The sequence below is a fragment of the Uranotaenia lowii genome, chromosome 3, assembly GCF_029784155.1.
Source record: "Uranotaenia lowii strain MFRU-FL chromosome 3, ASM2978415v1, whole genome shotgun sequence".
Classification (NCBI taxonomy): Eukaryota; Metazoa; Arthropoda; class Insecta; order Diptera; family Culicidae; genus Uranotaenia; species Uranotaenia lowii.
In genome coordinates this window covers 19,580,093-19,605,451 of record NC_073693.1, presented here as the reverse complement: position 1 = coordinate 19,605,451, position 25,359 = coordinate 19,580,093, and the positions used below count along the sequence as shown (strand labels likewise).

At 37.6% G+C, this 25,359-nt stretch overlaps 1 protein-coding gene across 2 annotated transcripts in view; it reads right to left on the bottom strand.

Annotated features, from left to right (window-relative positions):
- LOC129757643 (phosphatidylinositol 4-kinase beta) overlaps positions 1 to 25,359 on the bottom strand; it is a 281,978-nt gene that overhangs the window by 10,970 nt on the left and 245,649 nt on the right. For both annotated transcript variants that reach the window (XM_055754916.1, XM_055754917.1), the window contains 3 exons: positions 6,954 to 7,065; positions 6,566 to 6,878; positions 6,389 to 6,493 (listed from right to left, as the gene is read on the bottom strand). In XM_055754916.1, coding sequence (XP_055610891.1) covers positions 6,389 to 6,493; positions 6,566 to 6,878; positions 6,954 to 7,065 — 530 coding nt within the window. The remainder of the gene's footprint in view (positions 1 to 6,388; positions 6,494 to 6,565; positions 6,879 to 6,953; positions 7,066 to 25,359) is intronic.

The following is a 25,359-nucleotide window of genomic DNA, read 5'->3' as shown; positions in this document are numbered from 1 at the left end:
AAACCGATTTAAATACCTACGTGGTCTGCCAATTGAAGGATATGAAAATGCCTGCCCACAACTGCTTATTGGAATTGACAACCTGAGGCTAGTTGTGCCGCTAGTGGCGCGTGAAGGAGGAGTTGGATGCCCTATTGCGGTCCGCACACGATTGGGGTGGTGTGTATATGGAGGTAAGAGAGATGCAAAGGCTGCGGTTTATAGTTATCAGATCTGTGACTGTGAAGGAACCGTAAGAATGGACGAAACATTGAGAGCGTATTTTGCTAACGAAGAAACAGGATCAAAGAATATCCCAACTCAACGTAGCGAGATGGACCGTAAGGCGGTCCAGCAGACGCAAGATACTACAAGATTCCTAGGTGACCGATACGAGTCCGCGCTACTATGGAAATACGAGCATATCGAACTCCCAGATAGTTTCCCGATGGCGTTCAGAAGGATGCAATGTCTAGAGCGAAAAATGGACAAAGATCCCCAACTAAAAGAAAATATCACTCGTCAAATATCTGAGTATCAGCAAAAAGGGTATTGCCATAAAGCTACTCAGGAAGAATTGGAGGCCGCGGATCTGAGACGGGCATGGTACCTTCCACTAGGAGCCGTCTTAAACCCTAAAAAACCCGGAAAAGTGCGACTTATCTGGGACGCAGCCGCCCAGGTGGACGGAGTGTCCCTGAATTCCGTCTTGTTGAAGGGACCTGATCAACTGACATCGCTTCCGGTGGTACTCTTCCGTTTCCGGCAATTTCCAGTAGCCGTATGCGCGGATATAAAGGAGATGTACCACCAGATCCGGATACGCGAAGCAGACCGTAGCTCCCAAAGATTCTTGTGGCGCGACGAAGCAAGTCAGGCCCCATCAATCTTTTTCATGGACGTGGCCACATTTGGTTCGAGTTGTTCGCCAGCGACAGCACAGTTTGTGAAAAACACAAATGCGCGACGTTTCGAGAAACAGTATCCTGACGCTGTTAAAGAAATCATCGCAGGTCATTATGTAGACGACCTAGTCACCAGTTTCCGGAACCAGGATGAAGCTAAAATTATTTCGAAACAAATTAGAGAAATTCATAAACACGCGGGATTTGAACTCCGCAATTTTTGTTCCAACAGCTTACCAGTTTTAGACTACCTCGGTGAAACAAATGTTGAGTCTGTAAAAGATTTATGTCCAGGAACACCAAATGTTTCGGAACGTGTTCTTGGAATCTTATGGGATACAAAATTAGACAAACTAAAGTTTCCCACAACTATGCGAGGTGACATCACTCAGCTCATCGAACGTGGTGCAAAGCCTACCAAGCGCGAAATATTACGGTGTGTGATGTCACTCTTCGACCCGCTTGGGCTACTAGCGCCTTACTTAATCTTCGGCAAGATTTTGATTCAAGAAGTGTGGCGTAAAGGCTGTGCCTGGGATGAACAGGTAGACGATGAGACGTTTACCCTCTGGCTTAAATGGACTGCAATGTTACAGAGTATTAATGACGTTGGAATTGAAAGATGTTACTTTTCAACAGATGCTAATGCAGTTGAGATACATACGTTTGTTGACGCCAGTGAAGCTGCGTACTCATGCGTCACTTATTTTCGATATGTTAATTCAAAAGGCTTAGCAGAGATTGCACTTATTGGAGCAAAATCGAAGGTGGCCCCACTTAAGCCGTGGTCGATTCCGCGCCTTGAGCTGCAAGGATGCGTTCTGGGTGCTCGATTCACTCGGTTCGTCGAGGAAGGGCATTCGCTGCAAGTCAAAAGGCGTGTCATGTGGTCCGACTCTAGCACCGCGTTAAGTTGGATCAATGGGGATCCGCGTAAGTACCACCGGTTCGTTTCGTTCAGAGTAACAGAAATTTTAGAATTGACGAGCAGGGCCGATTGGAGATGGGTTCCGTCTAAAGAAAATCCTGCTGATGAAGCAACAAAATGGGGTTCAGGACCTCACTTTAACAAAGACAGCATCTGGTACACTGGCCCCACATTTTTGAAATACCCAGAGCATCAGTGGCCATCGCAAAAAATAGTAGAAACGGTTGCCGATGAGCTGCGTCCTTCTCATACGCATCGTCAAGTCCTTCTACCGGAAGCAGATTTCGACGCCTACCGATTTTCCAACTGGAATCGTCTGCTCCGAACTGCAGCATATTGTCATCGGATTCTTTCTAAAAAAAGTAAAACAGGTCGTCCTTTAGAAGTGATTACACAAAACGAATTGAAGAAGGCGGAGTTAACGTTGTTCAAACAAGCTCAATGGCAAACTTACCCCGACGAAATGATTATCCTGACGAGAAACCGGGTTAACTCACATGGCCGCTCTATGCTTCCCAGTTCCAGCAAACTGTACCAACTTACTCCCACACTGGATGAGAACGGGGTACTACGAATCGACGGTCGGATTGGGAACGCTCCGAAAGCTTCTCGTGATTTAAAATGCCCCATTATCCTTCCAAAATCTCATCGAATTACATTCCTTCTCGTTGACAGTTATCACCGACAGTTTCGTCATGGAAACAACGAGACAGTTGTTAATGAAATCCGTCAACGGTTTCATATTTCATCTCTTCGCTCGTTCGTTAAGGAAGTCGCTAGAAAATGTCAGCATTGCAAAATATACAAAGCACGTCCTTATGTTCCCAGAATGGCGCCACTTCCGATCGCCCGACTATCCTCCTACATTCGTCCGTTTACCTACGTAGGTGTGGATTATTTTGGCCCACTTCAAGTTAAGGTTGGAAGGTCAAACGTCAAAAGATGGATCGCGCTTTTTACGTGTCTCACAGTGAGGGCCGTTCATCTTGAAGCAGTTTACAGCTTGACCACCGAAGCCTGCGTTATGGCAATACGTCGATTTATTGGTCGCCGTGGGGCTCCCGTAGAGTTCCACAGCGATAACGGGACAAATTTCCAGGGAGCGGAACGCTTGCTGCGAGAACAGATTAATGCGGGACTCGAACACACTTTTACGAACACGAATACTTGTTGGCATTTTATCCCACCAGCTGCACCACACATGGGTGGTGCGTGGGAACGGATGGTTCGATCAATCAAAACCGCTATGTTCCAATCCTACAACGAAAACTTAGATGATGAAAAATTGGCTACTATGCTCGTGGAGGCTGAATCGATAGTAAATTGTCGACCCTTGACCTACCTTCCGCTACAATCAGCTGAACTAGAAGCTTTGACTCCGAATCACCTGTTGTTGGGAAGTTCTAATGGAGTTCACCAACCGGAAATTAAAGGACCGTATGACAGCAAACTACTCAGTCACTCCTGGGATAAGCTTCAGAACAACCTCAACTCGTTTTGGAAACGTTGGACCAGAGAATATCTGCCTACACTTACGAAACGGACAAAATGGTTCGGTGAAATAAAGAACATCAAAGAAGGAGAACTGGTTATTATCGTTGAGGATACGCGGAGAAACGGATGGACTCGAGGGCGGGTCATGGAACTCATTCCGTCATCTGATGGACGAGTTCGGCAAGCTGTTGTACAGCTTCCATCAGGTATGCTGTGTCGTCGTTCCGTCTCGAGACTTGCGGTTTTAGAAGTGCAGGAAGAACGTGGAACCGGTTCCGGATTCCACCTGGGGGAGGATGTTGCGAAAAGTTCACAAAACTCGATCGTCACTGTAGTGCGCGATAAGACGTCAAAATTTGATGGGATGACGCAGACTGAAACCGGAACTAGTTCGGCATAAAGTTAGGCTGTTAGTGGCGGTGATCGCAGCAGATCTTTTATACAAAAGTAATTAGCAAGAATGTGGCCGAGATTTACTTTAATTATTAATATTTCATACTATTTAGGTTGTAGATGCGAAGTGAGTTGAGTGAGGCTTAGCAAAATACGGAATCGTTAGAGCTATTTTATTCGGTGATACTTATTCGCCGGTAGGTAGTTTAGTGCGCATTCGCAAAACCATAACCTAAATCCAAAACTTACCATCATTTTAGGGCACTGCGTTGTCAGTCTAGATTTGGGAACTTAGCTTGTTACTTCCGTGTCGGTCAATTGAGACCTAAAGTAAATATTACCAAAATCTGGTAGAATTATACAATTTACTCCAACATTTGTTTAATAACCTACAGGAACCGCAATAACGCGAAGATAACAGTCGGTACAGAATTTAAATCCTAGAAGGTCACTGAATAGTGAGTAGAATATTAACCATCATGAATTCCGAGTTTATAATTTATTTGTTAAATTCTAGTTTTGAAGCATCTATAAATAAACGGCTATTGAAATTCAGCCCCTGCCTTCGTTCTGTGCTGACAGAGTAAGACAACTCAAACCCCAGATGGCAGTATCCTGCCAAAGTGAAGAGGCAAGATGAAATAAGAATCAGGATCGAGGCGAAAGAACGGTCACATACCAGTAGACTCTACAAGGCTACGGGTTTAACGATCGACCATTTCATTACTTGGAGCCAAAGGCGTCAGCACACTTCCTGCACCGAACAGTACCAAGTGGTGGAGTTTTAAGAAGCCGGAAATGTCATAGATTTTTGTTAAGATTTGTCTCATCGTAGCAATCGATGGGACAAAATAACAACATACACATAATAAATAAACAATTAGATATGTAACCATAGGGATTATTATAAATAGGGTGTTAAGATAGAAAATAAAGTATTCAAGTTCAACCACCGTACTAGACAAGTCCCTCCATCCCACTACCCAAAATGCTTCCCACGACAGGTTATGGGCCCAGCACTAGTGGAAAGGAGGAGTAACGGAATCATCAGTGGCAAATAGAAGAGCCAGCGCCGAAGGAAGGACAACGAGCCAAAGCCAAAGAAGGCCGGCGAGTCGGGAACCAGCGGAAGGTCGTCGTGCCATTGGTGAGGTGTCGGGTCAAAATAAGAGCGTCGAGCCGGAACCAAACAAGGTCGTCGAATCGAAGCTACTGGGAGGTCGTCGGACCGGTGCCATGAAAGGTCGCTGGGCTGAGTTAACGAAGCAGAAGTCGGGCCAGATTCATTGGTAGGTCGTCGTACCGAAGCCATGGAAGGTTGGCGGGCCGGTATCATGGAACGTCGTCAAGTCAGGAACCAGGTGGTGGTCGTCGAATCAGGTGGACTTGCGAGCGGGTTACCACGGAAGGTCGCCAAGCTGGTGCCATGGAAGTTCATCGGACCGGAAAGCAAATTGGAGGTCGTCGAGCTGGAACAACTGGGAGGCGTAGGCCTCAGAAAAGGCGTCGAGGCGAAGAAGAAAGCTTCGAACCGCAGCAAGGGAGTCGAGACCAGAGGTGAGATATAAGGTCGACGGATCGGAGCCAGATGGAGGTCGTCGGATCAGGGATCATGAAAGGTCGTCGGCCAGGAGCCAATTGGTAGGTCGTCGTACCTGGAGGCCAGTTGGAGGTCGTCGAGCCAGGAATCATGGACGATCAACGGGCTGTAGCCACTAGTAGATCGTTGGACCGGGAAGCCATATGGAGGTCGACAAGCCAGGAGAAACGGTGGTCGTCGGACAGGTGCCAAGAGAGGTCGTTAGGCCGAATCCATTGCACGCTGACCGGAATTCATAGGAAGGTCGGCGAGCCGGGAGCCAGCTGAAGGTCGTCGTGCCATTGGTGAGGCGTCTGGCCAAAATAAGAGCGTCGAGCTGGAACTAACAAAGTTGTGGAGGCCTCAGGTAAGGCAGCAGGGGAGTCGAGACCAGATGTCAGATGGAAGGTCATCGGATCGGAGCCAGATAGAGGTCGTCGGATCAGGGATCATGAAAGGTCGTCGGATCAGGAGCCAGTTGGAGGTCGTCGAGCCAGGAATCATGGACGATCAATGGGCTGGAGCCACTGCTAGATGGTCGAACGGGAAGCCATCGTCGAGCTGCAACAGCGGCGAGAGCGTCGTACAATGAATGCGACGAATGATGTCCGGTGCGTGCGTTGAAGAGGAGCAGCCCCATCTTCAGGAGGAGCCACCGAAGGCAGTAAAGAGACTGCGAATGTGTATGTTGAGGAGGAGTGTTGAGATTTGTCTCATCGTAGCAATCGATGCGGCAAATAACAACATACACTCATAAAGGCTCATTGATACCATGGACCCAGATAAGTTCTGGGGAGACACGGTAACTCGATGTGCCTTGGTACCAATTCGTAAAATTCCTTCTGCGAATTTACCACGTGGGTAACTAAAGAAAAGGCTCAAGGCGAAGCTTTGACCTTAGTTGATGGTACAGGTAGAAAACTAATTATATCGTGAGTCGAGCCTTTGTAGCTTTGGATACCAGGCAACAAATATAAAGGATGCGGTTACTTGCCGTACATTTAAATGAATTTGTAAAATGGATCTACCACATGGGTGAACACACTTAATAAAAGGATTTCTAAAGATAGTTTCACTGACCCACTAGGTAGACTAAGATGTTTTACTCACCCGAATCGTCCGACCCCAGGCTTGTCAAGTCTTCCCTCTTTTTACTTTCGCTGTCCTTAACAACGAGAGATTCGTTTTCCGATTTCGCTTTCCGTGATACAGGTACTGTAAAATAGAAAGAAATAGAGGATATTTAAGAGCAAATTCAAGAACCAGAAACCACCAGGTAAGTCTTACCAAGCGTAGATCCAGCTCCGCTCGCGTCCAGCCCTGCTGCACAGTTGTGGTTATTACTACTACTGTTTGCGTTACTACTGCTACTACTACTGCTGCTTCTACAACTACTACTGCCTGCTGCTGCATCCGTCGTCGTTACAACAACAGCGGAACTTCCGTTGACCACCGCCGACGACCGGGGACCCGTGATGGCTGGCGTATTGGTCGGGTTCGTGGACGAGGACTGAATGATTTTGGTACACATGGTGGTACCGAGGATTGAATTGGTACACAACGTGTTCTCCGATTCGGCACTTGGCGACGATACTTCCACCTGTGGATTTCCGATAGATAGAAATTTTGATTTTAGTTGGTATGTTAAAGCAATGAGTATGAGGTGGTATCGTACCTCAGGTATCCGTTGAAGAGCACTGTCCAGACTTCGATTCCGGTGATGTTGGGTCATGTTGATTCGAGTATTGGTCACTTGTGACACTGGAGGTAAAAGAATTCCCATTGACCTGTTGAGAAGAAAAATCAATAATAAAATACACAATTAGCAAATTGAAAATTCCATCTTTTTACTCTTGGATGCGTAAATTGAGTCAATAAAAAAGCACATAAAAGCTTGTCCTTGAATTTAGTTGGGTGGCAAAGTGCCACCCCAATTCAAATCCTCATTCAGTATTCGAATATAAACATTTTCCCTCTCGACCCGACAGTGTTCGCAACAAGTTCCATTTCAAGGATGAAAGGATACCGTTTAGTGTAGTTTGTTGTTTTTTCCCCATCTTTCAAAAGCCAAATATTGTGACAAGGCCGCCCCCTAGGAATCCCGCTGGAAGGGAAGATGAAACCCCAAAAAAAAACAGCGCTCCCTCCCCCCAAAGCATCACGTCTGTTTAATCCTGAGGAGGATAACTTGAAAGGATTCGCGTTTTGCTGTTGCCGAGTAGCGTTTCTGTGGTAGACCCTTTCAATATTCAATAGCATCGTCGTTTTACTTTTTTGCTCTGTCGAATTCCGATATCCCACCCGATAGGCCTCGTTACGAAAGATAAAGTCAACTGACTGGTTCTCTGCGGGATGAAGATCAGTGGGGCTGACGTCTCAAATTTATGGCTTGGCGGATGGTTTTTGAACTTTTCTTCTTCTGCGGTGACGATTGCGGTCGTCTTCTTTCGGTGGAGGTGTTTTCGATATTCAAAAAGCGCTTAAGCTTAAAATTAATTTTAAGTTCTTTAAAGTCACTCAAAACATGGCTGATTCAATTTATTTAATGTTTTCTAGTACATACTATTCAGCTTTAAGTTTAGTTTATTGATGTTACTTTTATGTTTAGGAAAGCGGTTCTCAGCTTTTGCGGAACTCCAAATACATTTTTAAAGGTGTCCCGAAAAATTCACATGGTAGATCAATGTGGAATTTAGAATTTTTTTTATAAATTTTTCGACCAATGAACCAAAACTGTAGTCAAGCCGAAAAGATTTGCTTAGTGTTTCTATAATTTTTTTATTGAAATTTCTTTTGCTAATAATTTAGTTTTGAAATACACTGTGAATAATGATAAAAGTTTTTCGTGTGAATAATAAAAATAATCATCAGTAACCAAACTATAGCATTTTAAAATGACAAATAATAATGAAATATTTTGAAAAGTTGAAAAAAAAAAACAAAAATTAGAAAAATATGATAAACACAAGAATTATTGAAAATACTTTTGAAAAAAAAAAATGTCAAAAATGAGAAAAATAGGATCAAGCTCGCGTAAGCTTTCATTACGTCGTATTAAAAATCTTAAAAATTCACAGAAAATTGCAGCAAAAGTTATAAAAACAACTTTGAAATTTGTATTCCACATGTAGAATATATTGTCTAGGCTACAAATATTCAAAATGGGAAGAAGTTGCGAATAGTTAATGTCAGATTTTTTTATTTTTTTCCTAATTAAACTGTTTGTTTACATTTTGTTTCATAAGACGTAATGAAAGCTCACGCGAGAAAGAAAAAACTAACAAAAATGCCAGAAATTAAGAAAAAGGACAAAAATAACAAAATGGACAAAAATTACAAAAATTATCCATAACTGGAATGAACAATCCCGTAGGATGGTAATCAAAAAAAAAAAAAAAAACATTTGACAGGATCAAAGCAATCGAAAGATTCCTTTTAATTCAACCACGGTAAATGAAAAGTTCATATACCAGTATTTCGATAGCATCTTACTACCTTCTTCAGTGATATATCAATCGAAAACGTTCACTGAAGAAGGTAGTAAGTTGCTATCGAAATACTGGTATATGAACTTTTCATTTACCGTGGTTGAATTAAAAGGAATCTATCGATTGCTTTGATTCAGTTGAATCATTCAACCAAGTAGGCTCACAACACAACAGAACATTTGGCAAAAAATGATAAAAACTAGAAAAAAAACAAAATTAATAAAAAAAATGTACGATGAAATTTAGAAAAAAACAAAAATTTAAAACATGTTAAAAAATTACAAAAACGATAATAAAATGATAAAAAGGACAATGGATAAAAACAACAATATCGAAAATTCAAAATGAAAAATAAAACGAAAAAAATTACAAAATTTATGAAGTTGCAAAACTGACATTGACTGACTCGTTAAAAACTGAGTAGAATCGATAATGAAAAACAAAATGACAAAATATACAAAAATGATAAAAACGACAAAAATGACAAACATAACAAAAATGACAGTAAACACAAAAACAACATATACCTACCAAAAATGAAAAAATAAACATAAATGGCTTAAACAGTTAAAATTAAAAAGAGAAACATGGCAAAAAAATCAAATTTTTTTTAAATGTCCAAAAGGACAAAAATAACCACATAAACAACAAAAATGAAAAAAATAAGAAACAAGTAAAACCTACAAATAAAAAAAAAAAAAATCACAGGAATGTTTAAAGACAAAAAACTTTAATTAGGAAAAAAAAATATTCTAAACTCCGGTACTTTTTATCAATTTTGTCGTTTTTGTAATTTTGGAATTTAAAAAACTTTCGTGATTTTTGCCAATTTTGGCAATAGTCATTTAAGTTATAATATTAATTTTTGCCATTTACGCCATTTTGGTTATTTTTGTTTTTTTTTTCATTCTTGTCATTTTTGTTTTTGTTCCTTCTTGTCATTTTAATTTTTTTTGTCGTTTTTGTAATTTGTAATTTTGTAATTATTTTTGGAATTGTTGTCATTTTTTTCATTTTTGTTCATGTTGACAATCATTTATTCAATTTATGTTAGTGTACCCCAAGAACCGGCTTATGGGGGCAGGAGGGTTTATTTAAATTCTTACTTTCAAAATAAAGTTCGAGAATTTGCAATTATTTTTATGTACATAAAAAAGATATCGGATTTTCAAGATTTTTTTAGAAAAAAAATGTAATTTCTTAATTTATTGAAGAATAAGCTTATTCTTTTCAACCTCAAAATATTCTGAAATCAAAGTAAGAGATTAAGTTTGTAGTTCAAATCTTCTCACTTGAAACTTAAATTCATCATTAATATATTGCTTAATAAATCCTGTAAATTTAAAAAAAAATGAAATCTAGATTTTTCAAAGAACGAAATCTTTAAACACAAAGGAATCTCAATTTAACTTTATATTTGTGGTTTCTTCTGGTTTGTTTTTTTTTTTTTCATTATGACTGTGTTTGAATGTAAAATTTAAATTTCGAATCTAGAATTAACAATATGAAACTGCAATCTCGTGCAATTTGAATCCCTAATGAAATTCTCATATTGATATTTTTATCTTGATTACTAAACTAAACTTCTAGGTGAATCTAAATCTTAAGTTTTTATTTCAATTCCAGACTTGAATCCTGCATTAATCTGAAAAAGTGTAGAAAATTTTTCCCTAAATTAAAATTAAAAATGTTCCCTTTTTTTAAGATTCTTTCAATAAAATACGTTGGAATTGATGGTGATACGGGAATGCAACCGATTGTGTATAAGTTCAGTGAAATAAATTACGGGTAGTCTGGGGAAGAGTTGTTCCATCAGATCTCCATCTTATTTGGTTTGGAAAAATGATAAAAGTCAGCGGCTGATGCGCCGCTGCTGTTGAAAAAATGGGTGAGCGTGACCCGTTATGTTTGGTCACTTTTTTCGGGACATATACAGTTGCTGTTTTAAAGGGGCTTATTCAAGCATCATTCGTGAATAATCTGATAATTCTAGTAGACGCCAACCGAATTGTTTAAATATGTATACTGGAAACATAGCGCACAACTAATGATATTATGTATTGCGCGCAACACACGTTGTTTTAATCATTGTTATTAAATCTAATCATAAATAATTGTTTTTAGAATTTTGCTTTTGATATTTTTAGTATGTCATAATGTACATATATGTATTCCTTTTGGCGCTGAAATCTTTTAGAATGGAAAAATTCTAAGGATTTTGGTGCTGTTTTAATAATTTCTCTGCTCTTTCAAATTTTTTCAAAAGCGGGCAATGGCGCTATAACCATGGTCGATGACCTGAGATGAAGGTACAGGGATCCAGAACAACTAAACAGTGTATAATGATTAAAGAAATTTCTTCAATTATTGTATTGTTAACTTTTGGACTCCATGTAGAAAAACCTCATTTCCATCCCCTGAAGGAAGAATCGCAAGGCCCAACACCAAGGAGCATAGAAATATCTTAGCATCTATGCTCCCAACGAATAAATATTAAATGAACATGGGAACGTATGGTACTGTTGTCCACGTTTCTTCCTCCCCTGGTTCCAGTCGTCTCTGCGTCCAATACTGCACAGTGGGCCCGGCCTTGATAAGATGAATAGTAAATGTATTTTTACTTTTCACCGGGATGCTGACAAGATCTGGCTGTGTACGTATCATAAGCATAAGCATAAGCAATTCCAGACTTGAATCCTGCCTTTTAAACCTCATTTCAAAATCTGAATTTCGAATATAGGTAAAAGCGATTTTTTAACTTAAGTTCCAGTCAGATAATAATTTCTTTTAATGATGAACCAAACAGCGAAATTTTTATCAGAACCCTCAACAAGAAATCTCTCATTTGACTTCTGAATTATCGGCTTCTAATATGAATTCTTTCTTCAGGTTATTTATTTTAAATTCAATTTGAAAATCTAGTGGAATATTGCGAATGATGAAACTGTTTCAGATTTTTCAATTCTGGATCGCCATCATGAAACTTTTTTAAGTTCCAATTCTGCAAAAGAATTAAAAGTTGTAATGTTTTAACAGCTGTTATTTATTTTATTTTATTTTCACATTCGGAAATGATGAGTTTCGTCGAGAACGGAAAATGCAATGTATTGAGGTTTGAAGTGCAACATCCAGATTCGAATCAGATTTTTTTTCGCAATGATTATCCATCCAAACTGGATTTTAAGAACAAAACACTAATTAAAAAATGAGAAATCAGATCACAGATCATCAGATCATCGCTTCAATGTTTATTAGCAAGCTAGAAACCACAAAATGCGAAATTTTGCTAACCTAAGCTTACCAGATTAAAGGAGTGCCATTTCGGGTTATTTTCCCCAATATCCGCCAATATCCAAATTATTCATTTGCAATTTGCTCAGAAAATTGAGACGCAAAATACATAATTCTAATGAATAAAATGAAATTTCGTTTATTTAGCAAATAAAGTGAGCAAAATCGGAGAACATCTGGGCAATCTGGCAAACTTAGTCTTATCTTATTTAAATTCAGTAGTCGGGACTAAATTTCGATCAACAAGTAAGAATTTTTTTTTGAAAAACAGTACTAAAGGGTGATACGGTCAAAATTTGGTCAATATCAACTTGACGTATTTCTATCAATTTTGCATTTAAAAAACCTGAACACCCGTAATTTTGAAGGTGTGTGTGCATAGAATGTTGCTCCTATTTTGATTTTGGAATTCACTCTTCAATTGTCAAAATGCCGTCCAAGGAAGAAGAGCAGCGTATCAAAATTTTGCTCGCGCATCGTGAAAATCCGAGCTACTCGCACGCAAAGCTGGCAAAATCGCTAAAAGTTGCCAAATCAACCGTTACAAATGTAATTAAAGTGTTTGGGGAACGTTTGTCGACAGCCAGGAAGTCTGGATCGGGAGGAAATCGAAAACCGGAAGCCGCTGAGACGACAAAGAGAGTTGCCGGTAGTTTAAAGCGAAACCCTAACCTCTCTCTCCGAGATGCCGCAAATAAGCTGGGTGTATCGACTTACAAGAAGGTAGTGACTCCAAATCGCGATGATAAACAAAATACGACGGCCAAAGCGCGATCCCGGAGGCTGTACACGACGATGCTGACGAAGTTTGACTGCGTGATAATGGACGACGAAACCTACGTCAAAGCCGACTACAAGCAGCTTCCGGGATAGGAGTTTTATACGGCAAAAGGAAGGGGAAAGGTATCAGATATTTTCAAGCACATGAAACTGTCAAAGTTCACGAAGAAATATCTGATTTGACAAGCCATCTGTACCTGTGGCTTGAAAAGCAGCATTTTCATAGCTTCCGGGACTGTCAACCAGGAAATTTACGTGAAAGAGTGTTTGAATAAACGTATGCTGCCTTTCCTGAAGAAACACGGTTGTTCCGTACTGTTTTGGCCGGATTTGGCATCTTGCCATTACGGTAAAAAGGCCATGGAGTGGTACGCTGCCAACAACGTGCAGGTGATTCTCAAGGACAAGAACCCTCCCAACACGCGAGAGCTCCGCCAAATTGAGAAATACTGGGCTATTGTCAAGCGGAACCTAAAGAAGACCAAAAAAACTGCTAAGGACGAGCAGCAGTTGAAGGCAAACTTGCTTTCTGCGGCGAAGAAGGTGGACAAGATGGCTATACAAAATCTGATGACAGGGGTTAAGCGTATGGCCCGGACATTCGGATTTGGAAAAGCGGAAGCCTAACGGAATATTTTTCCTGAATTTTATACTAATTAAACTTGAAAAAGAAATTTAATTTGATTTTTTTAATAAACGATTTCACCGTTTTCCTTTGACCAAATTTTGACCATATCACCCTTTAGTATTATGGACCTGGAATAAGATTTCAAGGTTTTGGCTTTAGTTCAGAATCGAGATTGTTGCTCTTGAATCATTTTAGTCGTTTATCAAAATTTGATGCTGCTCTTCCTCCCACACATGAAACACTGTTTTCGCTTTAATTTCATCGCTCATGCAAAGCTTGCAACCAAATAATTGCGCTTTTTTTTTACTTTTTGCCAATATTTTGCCACCAAAAACAATGCACTCAATAATATTTTCCTCATTACCTACTTCAGATATTATTTGAATACTTATTAGGTTGCCATATTTAATTTCTAAAAATTATAAGGAACCAACTACGATCACATAAAGCTTAGTTCTTTTAGAAATGGGACAGTTACGAATGCGTGTATCTCAAAAACCTTTCGTTTGATCTAAATACTTTCTATAAAGGAAATGGAGGTAATCTTAAGATTATTCATGAAAAAATTTGAAAATAATTATTTATCGTTTTTTTGTAAGAACGGTTGCTATGAACCGAGTGAATTTTAGGAATTATGTTCGTCAAGTTATGTCGTGAGACGGAATACTATGTAAATAAAATAAATTGTAAGAATAAATTCTACTTTATTCTTGGTACCTCCCTTCGGCCAGCGCACACTTTTTTCAGTCATGATAATGATCAGTTTTTCAAACTAATACTTCGTCTAATCTGTATTTTAGGTGGCTATATCCCCTTCCTTCAATTTCTGATACTTTTCGGACCAATACTTCTCTTTTAAAAGAAACTAAGGCCACTTTAGTGGATACAGCTGTTTCGAAATTAGCAAATTTGATTATTTTTGAGCCACTTGAGCGTTTTTAATGGAATTTCTGCTGGCAAAATCTGGCAATAACGAAGTAAATCCATGAGGAGATTGAACTTAAAGTATAATCGGTTAGTATAGATCGTAGGTTGCGAAGGGTACATAAAAGATAACTCTTTTTAGGCTTTTGAAAAGAGTGGAAACCATAGTTTTCGTTTTGAAAATTGTTGTTTTTTTCACAGGAGCAGAATTTTGGCCAATCATTATATTTTATACAAAATACCCAGCAAATACATACTTTAATATACTCGGGACCTTGCCACGAGCAGACGTGGTATAGGATTCAAACGCTGGTTTTTCATAAGTTTTGTCGTTCATTAGAAATCATCTGTCCCATAGCCTCGGAACCAGATATACAGCTTACGAGCTGTGGATCTAGCAAAAATTTTTTGTTTGAGGTAAGGTTTAAATGACTCATTAAGAGGCAACACTTTCAGCTTATCGGAGAAAATTTTTTTGTTGGAATTTCAGCGATCTACCTTAGTTTTTCGCTTATTGAAAATTAAAAATGCTGGTATGAGAGTATCAACGGTTTTGTCGGCTATCAATTTGATAATGATGGATTTAGCAAACAAATAATCAACCATTTCCTTGGGAAGCCTCACTAACAGCTTCTGTGTACGGTTTCAACGCGCTTCTACTCAAAAACACTTTTCCATCACATTTTTAACATTATCAACTGTATTAGATTTATAAATCTTCATAGATAGGTATTAAATTTTCTTTGAATTTTGATAAAAAATTTTCAGCACGAAAACACGAACCCGAAAACACGTGCTGATGGTTCAGCACACGCCTACTCTTTCTTCTCACCCCAATGAAAAAACCACCTTAATAAAATTTAAGTTTGAGATGCCTTTAGACGTAAAATGGTTAGAAGCTAGTTGTAAGTCATTTCAGAAGCCAACTCTAAAATAGTTCATATACAATCTTCTAGAAATTAAATTTTAGCCCAAAATGTATTGTCCATTTCGTACATTTGATTGGTGAACAAAGATTGGACTTTCCTTCTTCTGATTATCGAATTGATGAGTGACGAGGACAAGATACAAATGTTAAAGTAATCTAGTTCTAACATTCAGCTGAAAAAGTTAATGATCTGATTAAACTTTCCAATAGGAATTATTGTTAACATTGAAAAGAACCATCAACAAACAACCACAGAAACTGTAGACCTGCGCGTCATCGACCTTAAAGGGCTGCCCAAGGCATTTGGGGCCAAACTTTTCCACATGCATCACTATAATTAGGCACTGCCCATGGATGGAACATAATAGTATGGTATGGTGCTAGTTTGCGAAACATTTGGCTCTCTCGAAGCACCCAATAGCATTACGAGAGGCCTCGGCGACGGACGTCTCCGAATGGACAATGACGACTGCGACGTCGACCACGACGACGACGACGACGCGTCTCAGCTGAATGAGTTAGAAAAGCGAAAACCATCAACCACATCATTCAACAACGACAACCGGCAGCAAACCAAGCGAGCAGTTTGATGAAGTTGATGGGAAAAAATAACTGTGTTTTGTAATTCAATTACGACGACGACGACGACGGGGACACCACAATTAGTTGTGTGGCTGGCGATGCGTTCGGACCTCGCTGAGGCGCGTGGAAAATCTGTTGCGCTAAAGATGACATTGTGAGCCGGTGCGATTACGTGCCACATTGACTGCGCCTGGCCTCTATTGGAGTTTGAACTCTGCTGAACCGAAGATGCTGGTCACGGTGCAAAAGTTACGCCAACCTCTTCGTTTGCTCTTGCCCCGACCCTGGAGGGGTCCTCGCTCCTTACGTTAAATTCACGTTAAATTCAAGATTTTGGGATAAACAGCGTCTTCATAGTTGAATTTGCTTATGAGAGCCCTTTATTTCAGATTTTAAATGTTTTGACGAAAATGTTCAATCTGAAGATGAATTAAGCCTTTCATTATGTTTCTTTTTGTAAAAATAAATCCTTCTCCAAGCTTTGTATAAGAATGACTCAAGAATGGTCACAAATCACTAGAAGCACCCAAATTTGTAAACTAATCTACCCTGATGATTATGTTTAGGCGAGATTCTCAAATCTTTCTCAAAGTAGCAGCTTAAACGAGGTTACAGAAAGGATGTGCGAGACATACACATCGCCAGAGGAAAGGCGATGACAACGCCCCACGTTAGCTGGGAGCGGAACTGCTAATTTATGTATTTAATTTTCCGCGAAGATTTGCCAAACGAAACCGGAATGTTACTTCTCGTTCGTCGACGACGAAGTAGTTTCCAGTCCGGTCCGGTCCGGTTCGTTTCAATATTACAATAATGTTGGCCCAGAGAGATGAACCAGATGAGAGTTAATGGGCCAGTGCAGTTTTCTGTTCAAGCGAATCGGGAGCCACATCTCGAAATTGGAGTACAAATTTGAAGCTATGTTCAAAGTTGAGTGCTCCAGCATCATGATACGGCTTATCTTTCAATGACTATCGGAAGCAGAAATTGTGTGTAGGGTTCTTTCGCTTTAGAATGCTCTCGTCGGATGCGTTTGTTGCCCTTCCATTTCGTAGTAGTTTCAAATGTAATTTGCTGTAATTGGATCAGCACTGTACATGGTGAATGGACAATTTACATTGCTGCTAATGGGTAATATCGTTAAAATGGTTCCCAACAACAGGCAGGAATCATCCGAAATGGGCGGATTATTTATTGACTCGTAATCTTCCAGTAAGGAATAATTTACGATCCCCAAGTTCATAACTAATTTAATTATGCAGCTCCGCCGCCGCCGAGTTGCTCTGCTGATCCTCAATTTGATGATGGTACACAAACTTGTGTACTCTCCGACCTTTTTCTCCATATCTATATCCACATTATGATTTATACTGGGTCCCTGTTGTTGTTGGCAAGCTGTTGGGTAGATATAAATTATTATCGATGAGATCAGCGGATTGGATTGTGGATTTATTTAAATAAGCTGGCTATTATCGCTGCGCTTATTTGCATTGTTGAGCAATGCAGTAGGTACATACGTTGATCACGATTCATTGTCGTAGGATTCATCATCGAGAGGCTATGTTTTATATAAAAAATATACGTGTTTAAATATTTTTGAATTTATGTTTTGAAAATCAAAGAACAGCAGCTTTCATCTTTCCACTATCTCAACACTTTTTCCAAAAACGTTATATTGAAGTTATCGGTGGCGTTTATGAGCAGAAATAGGAGTATAATTGATGACATTCAATCAAGCAAAAGATTCCAATCCATCACATTTGAAGCCAATAGAAGTTTACCATATAAGAAGCATTCATATTTTTTATGTATACAGTAAAGTTTGTTTTTTTACACTGGTATACGTACCACGTAAAAAAAGGCAAAAAACCGTGGTTATCTCTGAAAACCATGTAAAAACCTTTTTTATTTCCGAAAACTGTTTAAAAAAACCGTGCAAATTGCCGGAAACCGTTAAAAAAAACTTTTAAAGTTGGGACCGGGAAGTGCTTTGAAAGTTTAGATACTTAGATATTATATCTGAGAGCTAAGACCTGCGACTTGAGACCTGAAACCTGAGACTTGAGACATGAGACATGAGACCTGAGACCTGAGATAAAGGATCTGAGACATGAGGCCTGAGACCTGAAACTTAAGACTTGAAACCTAAGACCTGAGACAAAGGATATAAGACATGAGACCTAGGATATCATGTCTCAGGTCTCGGATCTCTGGTTTTAGGTCAGTTTCAGAATATTTCTGTTCAAACTTTCAGAATCCCAACTGATAGTGAATGAAGAGACTGATAGGGTGACTAATTCTAGTATTAAATCATAGTATTTCAACATATTGAGGACCAATTCTGAGGTATATCGACTTTTACTTTACGCTAATTGTTACCCTGAGCTCAACTACTCTAAATTGTCAACTTAAATTTAAAATAATATTATAAGAAAGCAAATACGACACTTCAATTCACTCAAGAATTTGAAATCTGCATATTTAATCAATTTTATTTTGATATACGGATCAGCGAATTTTTTATATCTCTCGTTGTATGTTTTATCGCGGTTCTCCATGTGATAAATATCACAAAAAAATTATTTAGTTTCCATTGGTGCTCATGTTTTTATAGATTAAATAATTTATCGGACCATTTTTAAAAATACATATCAGCTTATTATTCAGTAAAAAAACATTGGCTATCAAGAAAAAAATCAATGATTTTTCTTTTTTTTTTCTTAAATTTCCATACATGACATACGATACAGAAAACCAAAAACTTTTTTTAACTTTGAAAAAATCTTTAAATCAGTTGCCGATCTTTGTTCAAAAACGCCATCTTTTTTGGCCATTTGGTCTTTCGGCTAAATTTTCAGCAGACACCAACCAATTTTCAATAATTTTTTTTCTTCATAAATAAATAGTGAACATGTAGACGATTCCAAACTGGTATAATTTATGAAAATCGGTTTATTTTAAATATTTATAGAATATAACAAAAAAAAATCATAAAGTACTGGAAAATGACAAAACTGTTGAGATTCCATTGAAAAACAAATACAGACCCCGTTCGTTTTTGGCAACATTAGGACCAATTGAATTGAGATAAACACCATAAATACGTTTTTATGTTCTGAAATGGTGATAAAATGCAACAATAAAAACAAAAGTTAAAAAAAAAAATGACAAAAAGATGAAAAATTCAAAAAGTTAAAAAACAAATTCAAACTTAAGACTGAAAATGACAAAAAACAACTAAAAAATGATGAAGAACGACAAAAACAGCAAATATGACAAATGAAAACAAACATTATAAACAAAACAAGAAAAGGGGAAAATGCTTCAAAAACAAGATGAAAAAAATTAAAAAATGACTACAAATGGTCGAAAAATAACCAAAAATAACATGTTTGATAATAATAACAGTTATTTTGTAAAAATAACTGAAAAAAAGTTGAGAAAAAAAACCGTTCGATTTTGGCAACATTCGATTTTGGCAACACAAAATGAACGGGTGTGTTGCAAAAATCGAACGGGGTCTGTACAAACAAAAGACTAAAAATTAAAAAAATATAACTAAAAATGATGGAGACTGACAAAAATAGTAAATATGACCAAAAAAAACAAACAAACATTACAAACAAAACAAGAAAAGCAAATGTATCAAAAATATGATAAGAGGAAATAAAAAATAAATAAAAAATGGTCAAAATTGACTAAAAAATATGTTAACACATTTAGGACCCCGTAGAAATCTACGCCGGGAAACTCCGAAATATGGCATTCTACATCTCACAGAAATCAGTGAACCAAATTTGACGAAATAAGTGTCTTTAAGTTACCGAAGTGTTGTGTTTTTTTTTTTTTTTTTTTTTTTTTTAAATAAATCTTTATTAGCCTTTTAATCATCACATTCAAGTTATATTATTACAGTATATTAAGTGTTCAGATCAATTATGATCAGTTCAACTCTTTAATTAAGTAGATATTAAACATTATTTATTTGATTTAAATTTGCTAGAGCAATAAATTATTTGATTTATAGGAGAATATCCTGTATAGAAAAAAAAATTTTTTATATATAAACTTAAGCCTAAACTATATCCTAAAAACTAACTTAATTGTAAAGAGAACGAATCTCTGCGATGGAAGACTGCATCGATTTGCCTCTGAAGTTGGAGATGATTTTGTTGGCCATCTCTTCGATCGATTCAATGCCTGCAATCCGATGAAGATCTTCGGTGCTGTGCCAAGGTGGAAGCCGCAAAATCATTTTCAGAACCTTGTTCTGAATCCTCTGGATGGCTTTCTTCCTCGTCGCGCAGCAGCTAGACCAAATCGGAACTGCATACATTATCGCTGGTCGGAAGACTTGCTTATAAATAAGCAGCTTATTTCGCAGACACAACTTGGATTTCCTGTTGATGAGAGAATAAAGAGATTTAGTGTATTTATTACATTTAGATTGAATATCTTCAATGTGATTTTTAAAAGTAAGATTCCGATCAAGTGTTAGTCCCAAGTACTTCACGTGATCAGACCATTCTAATGAAACCCCATTAAAAGTTATGGAATGATTTTCATTAGGTTTTAAAAATTTAGCTCTTGGCTTATGGGGAAATAAAATAAGTTGAGTTTTGGAAGCGTTAGGAGAAATTTTCCACATTTTCAAGTAATTCAAAAAGGAATTTAAATTTTGTTGCAATCTACTGCGCACCACCCGTAAATTTCGACCTTTGGCTGAAAGCAAAGTATCATCAGCAAATAATCTTCTACCTTTTCCTTCTGGTACATCAGGAAGATCAGAAGTAAAAATATTGTATAAAATTGGCCCAAGTATACTACCCTGAGGGACACCAGCTCTAATGGGTGTCCTTTCAGAGCATGAATTTTGATAGCTTACTTGTAAGGTTCGGCTAGTCAAATAATTTTGAATAATTTTGGTGAGATATACAGGAAAATCAAATCGAGCTAATTTAGCTACTAAACCTTTGTGCCAAACACTGTCAAAAGCTTTTTCAATATCACGAAGAGCAACACCAGTTGAATATCCTTCAGATTTGCTAGCGTTAATCATATTAGTTACACTCAAAAGTTGATGTGTAGTAGAATGTCCATGACGAAAACCAAATTGTTCATCAGGGAAAATAGAATTCTGATTAATGTGAATCATCATTCTATTCAAAATAACTCTCTCAAATAGTTTACTTAAAGAAGGAAGCAAACTAATTGGTCGATAACTTGAAGGCTCTGAAGCACTTTTTCCAGGTTTTAAAATTGGAGTTACTTTGGCATTTTTCCATTTATTGGGAAAATAAGCCAACTGAAAACATTTATTGAAGATTTGAACTAAAAAATTTAAAGTGCTTTCAGGCAACTTTTTTATAAGAATATAGAAAATCCCATCTTCCCCCGGGGCTTTCATATTTTTAAATTTTTTGAGAATCAATTTAAGTTCATCAATATTTGTCTCACAAGAACTTTCAAATACATTTTGTTTAGAAAGAATATCATCAAATTCAAGGGAAATTTGAGCATCAATTGGACTAACAACGTTTAAATTAAAATCATGAGCAGACTCAAATTGCTGGAAGTGTTGTGTTTAATTTTGTCGAATACAGTTTCATTATTAAATTTATCACATTCGAGTTACATTTCTAAATAAGGCACACTTTTGAAGAAATAAGTGGAAAAAAGTTTTTTTTTCGGCAAAACGCCTGAATATTTTGTGTTACCAAAATTGAACGGAGTCTGTATTTGGTAGATCTTTGTTATTTCTGGGCATTTATCTTCCTTTCGCAATACATACTTGTATCGACAGATAAAGTCTTACAACAAAAGTCGTAGTTCATTTGATGACAGTATTTTTTTTAAATGCCTGAAATGACACAAACGACATTGGCAAATTTGGCATGGTTTGATAGCCAAAGACAAGAAGAGAGAGCAACATTTCTTGTTCATAATAGTTGTTTGTTCGAGTGTTGGTAAAGGAACAATCAAACGATTCTTTGACCTAAACTTAACCTGTTCGAAAATTTACTTTCTTTTGTTCAATAAGCTCAGTGAGAGTAGTTTCCGAATCAGGACGATTAAATGAGGGAGTTCAGGACTTTTGATACTTTTCTTACTCTCCTACCGATATTTCTTTTTTTGTTTTTACTCGTCTGTTTGCCGAGCCCCGTTCAACTTTGGCAACCCGCGAGAATATTTAAGAATGTAAAAACCCATTTATGTTGCTTGTGTTAATTCTATTGGTCCTGTAAAAGCTAAAAATGTAAGGTAATGTTGTTTTAACCCTCATCCGCATTAGATTTCGTTACCCTTATTAGACTTAGGAGTGTCAATTTGACACTCCAAGCTAAAATCGTTATAACTCTTTTCATATCCAACCAATTACAACGAAACTTGTATCACTAGAAACCTTGTAATGTCAGTAAAATATGTTTGGAACTAAAGCTACTAGTTTTCTCGTTATTCAGCAGGAAAGAAAAAAAATCCGAAAAACATGCCTAACAAAAATTATTGCAGCTATGCATTACATGCTCAAAAAATATCTATCTTATGTATATGAAAGCTTATGTTAGGGTCTACATAAAGAAGTCAAGAAATATTTTTTTAATTTTTTTTTTTTTTTTAGAAAGGGTCACAAAAAGTTCAAAAAAGTGGTCTGAAAAACCTACTTTTCATTCGATTACTTGTAAAGAATGTTTGAGGGGTGGTAAAGTTTTTAATAAAATATGACTTTACTTTTGGATTTTACTTTTGGATTTTTTTCTTTTGGATTTTACTTTTGGAGTTTTTTTTACCAGGCTTCCAGGGTTGTCCATAAAAAAGTAAAGATGCAATAATAAAGAACTTTTGAATTCATTTAGGGTCTCCGAAGAAATTTTTGTTTTTTGAAGCTTCTGAAAAAAGTTACAAGCATTCAAACTTGCAATAGTGTCAAATTGTACATACAGGATGTTTTTTAAAAGACAATAAAGAATAACATTTAACACCCAGTACCGAGATGGGAATCGAACCCATGCCCTTATGGACCTGGCAATCACCGTCTTACAACGCTAACAAATCGGCCACCGAGACGTACAAATACAAAAAAAAATTATTTAAAAAATCCGATTAAACAAAATGCCAAAGATGGAAGAAGAAAATAAAAAGGAAATTCTATCCATTTGTGATTTATTCCTGTCATGTTTTAGCTTTGTCAATTTTTAAAGTATTTTTTTGAATTATTTTTGTGTATTTAGCTATTTTTTAAATATTATCTTCTTTGCAATTGTACACTCTTTTTGTGGTTTTATCACTTGTGCAATTTCTGTCATTTTAATCACTTTTTGTTAGTTTTGTTATATTTTTCCTTTTTGTCATTTACTGTCACTCTCGCCATTTTTCAGTCAGTTTTACCATTTTGATCATTTTTGTCATTTCTATCATTTTTAGCATTTATGATTTGGCATATTTTTTATTTTTTCAGTTCTGTTATTTTTACGATTTATATGTAATTTTTTCATTTCTGTTTATTTTGTCAGTTTTGTCGTTTTTCTCATTTTTGTAACTTTTTGAAATTTTTGTTATGCTGTTCAAATTTTATTTATTGTGTTTTCGATTTTTATTACTTTGGAAACTTCCCAACCGCGTTGACTCATCGTTACCCTCCAACGTGTTTAAATTTGTATGCATCTACCAGGACACTTCGGCAACGTCAGTCTCTTTGGACAATTTACAATAATAGCACTGCGTATGGTCGAAAAAAACCAATCGATAAATGTTGTGAACATTTCAATTCATTGTATAACCAGTTTCGTTTTAACATGAATAAGCGAAGTTTTAAGCAGGCTTCCAGTCCTTAGTTTTTAAGATATTAGTCTGTAAGGTAGTTTTTACCAAAGACAAATACAAATCATTAAATATCCTTGGAAAATTAAGTTTATGATGCCTTTGAACTTAAATGGGTGATATGTATGTAGTTTGGAACGAGTTCTGAGTTATTTAAAAAACCATTTCTAAAATATTCCATTTAAGCCTAACTGAGGTGCCCTCTAACGGAAGTATTTGACATGATCAGATAAATCCGAGAAAACTCTGAAGATCCTAACATTAAGTTCTAGAAAGGCTGTTATAAGTTGGCTCTAATGAAAAAAATCAAACAATCAATCCTGTCATGGTGCGACCACGTCAAAAATGGTTAAAGGATTTTTTGACGGTCGCCATAGGAAGGGAAGACTCACAGCAGTTTTGGGCCATTTTTCAAATTTTCTGTTGAAATATCGAGCAAATCAGTTCTGATACCCGGTACATATTAGCAACTAATATTTCAAGCTCAAACGGAAATTCACCTGAAATGTTTGTCAACTTCAAACTTTAATGATCTTAAAGAGCTTTAAAAAGAAGGGAATGATAGTGTCGTTAGGTTGAATGTAGTACAAGCGTTTCACTGCCATTTACTGATTACCTTCCTAGGGACAAATCCCCCGGCAGATTGTCCAAATGGTAGTGGCACTGGAAGATAATATTAAGTCATATACAACAGCCTACCAACCATGTGAGTGGTAAAGTTTACCGCAGATGGGAATCACGCGAAGCGCGTTTATGCCATTTAGTTATTACCACTAACCAGATGAGGCACGTGTATTTAGCAGGGACGCACGGCGTCGACCTACCCTTGGCGTCCGTCGTCGTCGTATGTGAAGGATCCCAAATTGCGCAAGCCAGCCAGTTCATGATTCTCGATTGTTGCTCCTCGTGTTAGACCCCTATCATCATCAAGTTAACCTCCTCTGCCCGCCCATTTTGCTTCCTTGGCTTGGGAACAGGAATGGAAATGATATGGCCTAGCCTTGCCTTGCCCGGGTTTGCCAGTGTGATGATCTCAGTTTTCAGAACACACTTTGCAGCGCATCCATTGTGTGAAGTGATATTTTAGTGCTGCTAATCAAACCGGTCCGCGAGATACGCGAAATACATTGTTGCATTAATTGTAACCGCCCCCTTAATAGATGGGACGTTCCGTTTACTTTATTTTTAGAGATTCTATAATTAAATTTATTCGTTTTTGAATTTCTAAATTCCAGACTCGTGCGAGTGCAATCACTTGAACAACCTCGAATGCGTCCAAAGACATTTTAATTAGCCGGCTAGTTGTCGTTGTTACCACCCTCTCAGATTCCAGCTAGCTGATAGCCCGGGAGATCCAAGATATAGAGTGAACTTTGCTTCTTTAATCATCACACAGACGACGAACGACAAATGCGCTTTGAGCGGAAGTACTTGAGACTGAGCCAGAAAGTGCATTTTTTACACCCTATCAAGAGCATGATGCTGCACTTTTTTTTCCTGCTGGATGCTCCAGCCCTCGGATGCACTCCATAATAAGATATAGCACATTTTTCTCAACTTTGTCGTCGACAACCGTCTTCGAGTCTCATATTTATGCGCTGCACTCCCATCGGGAGCAGGGATAAATCAACTGGAATCATGC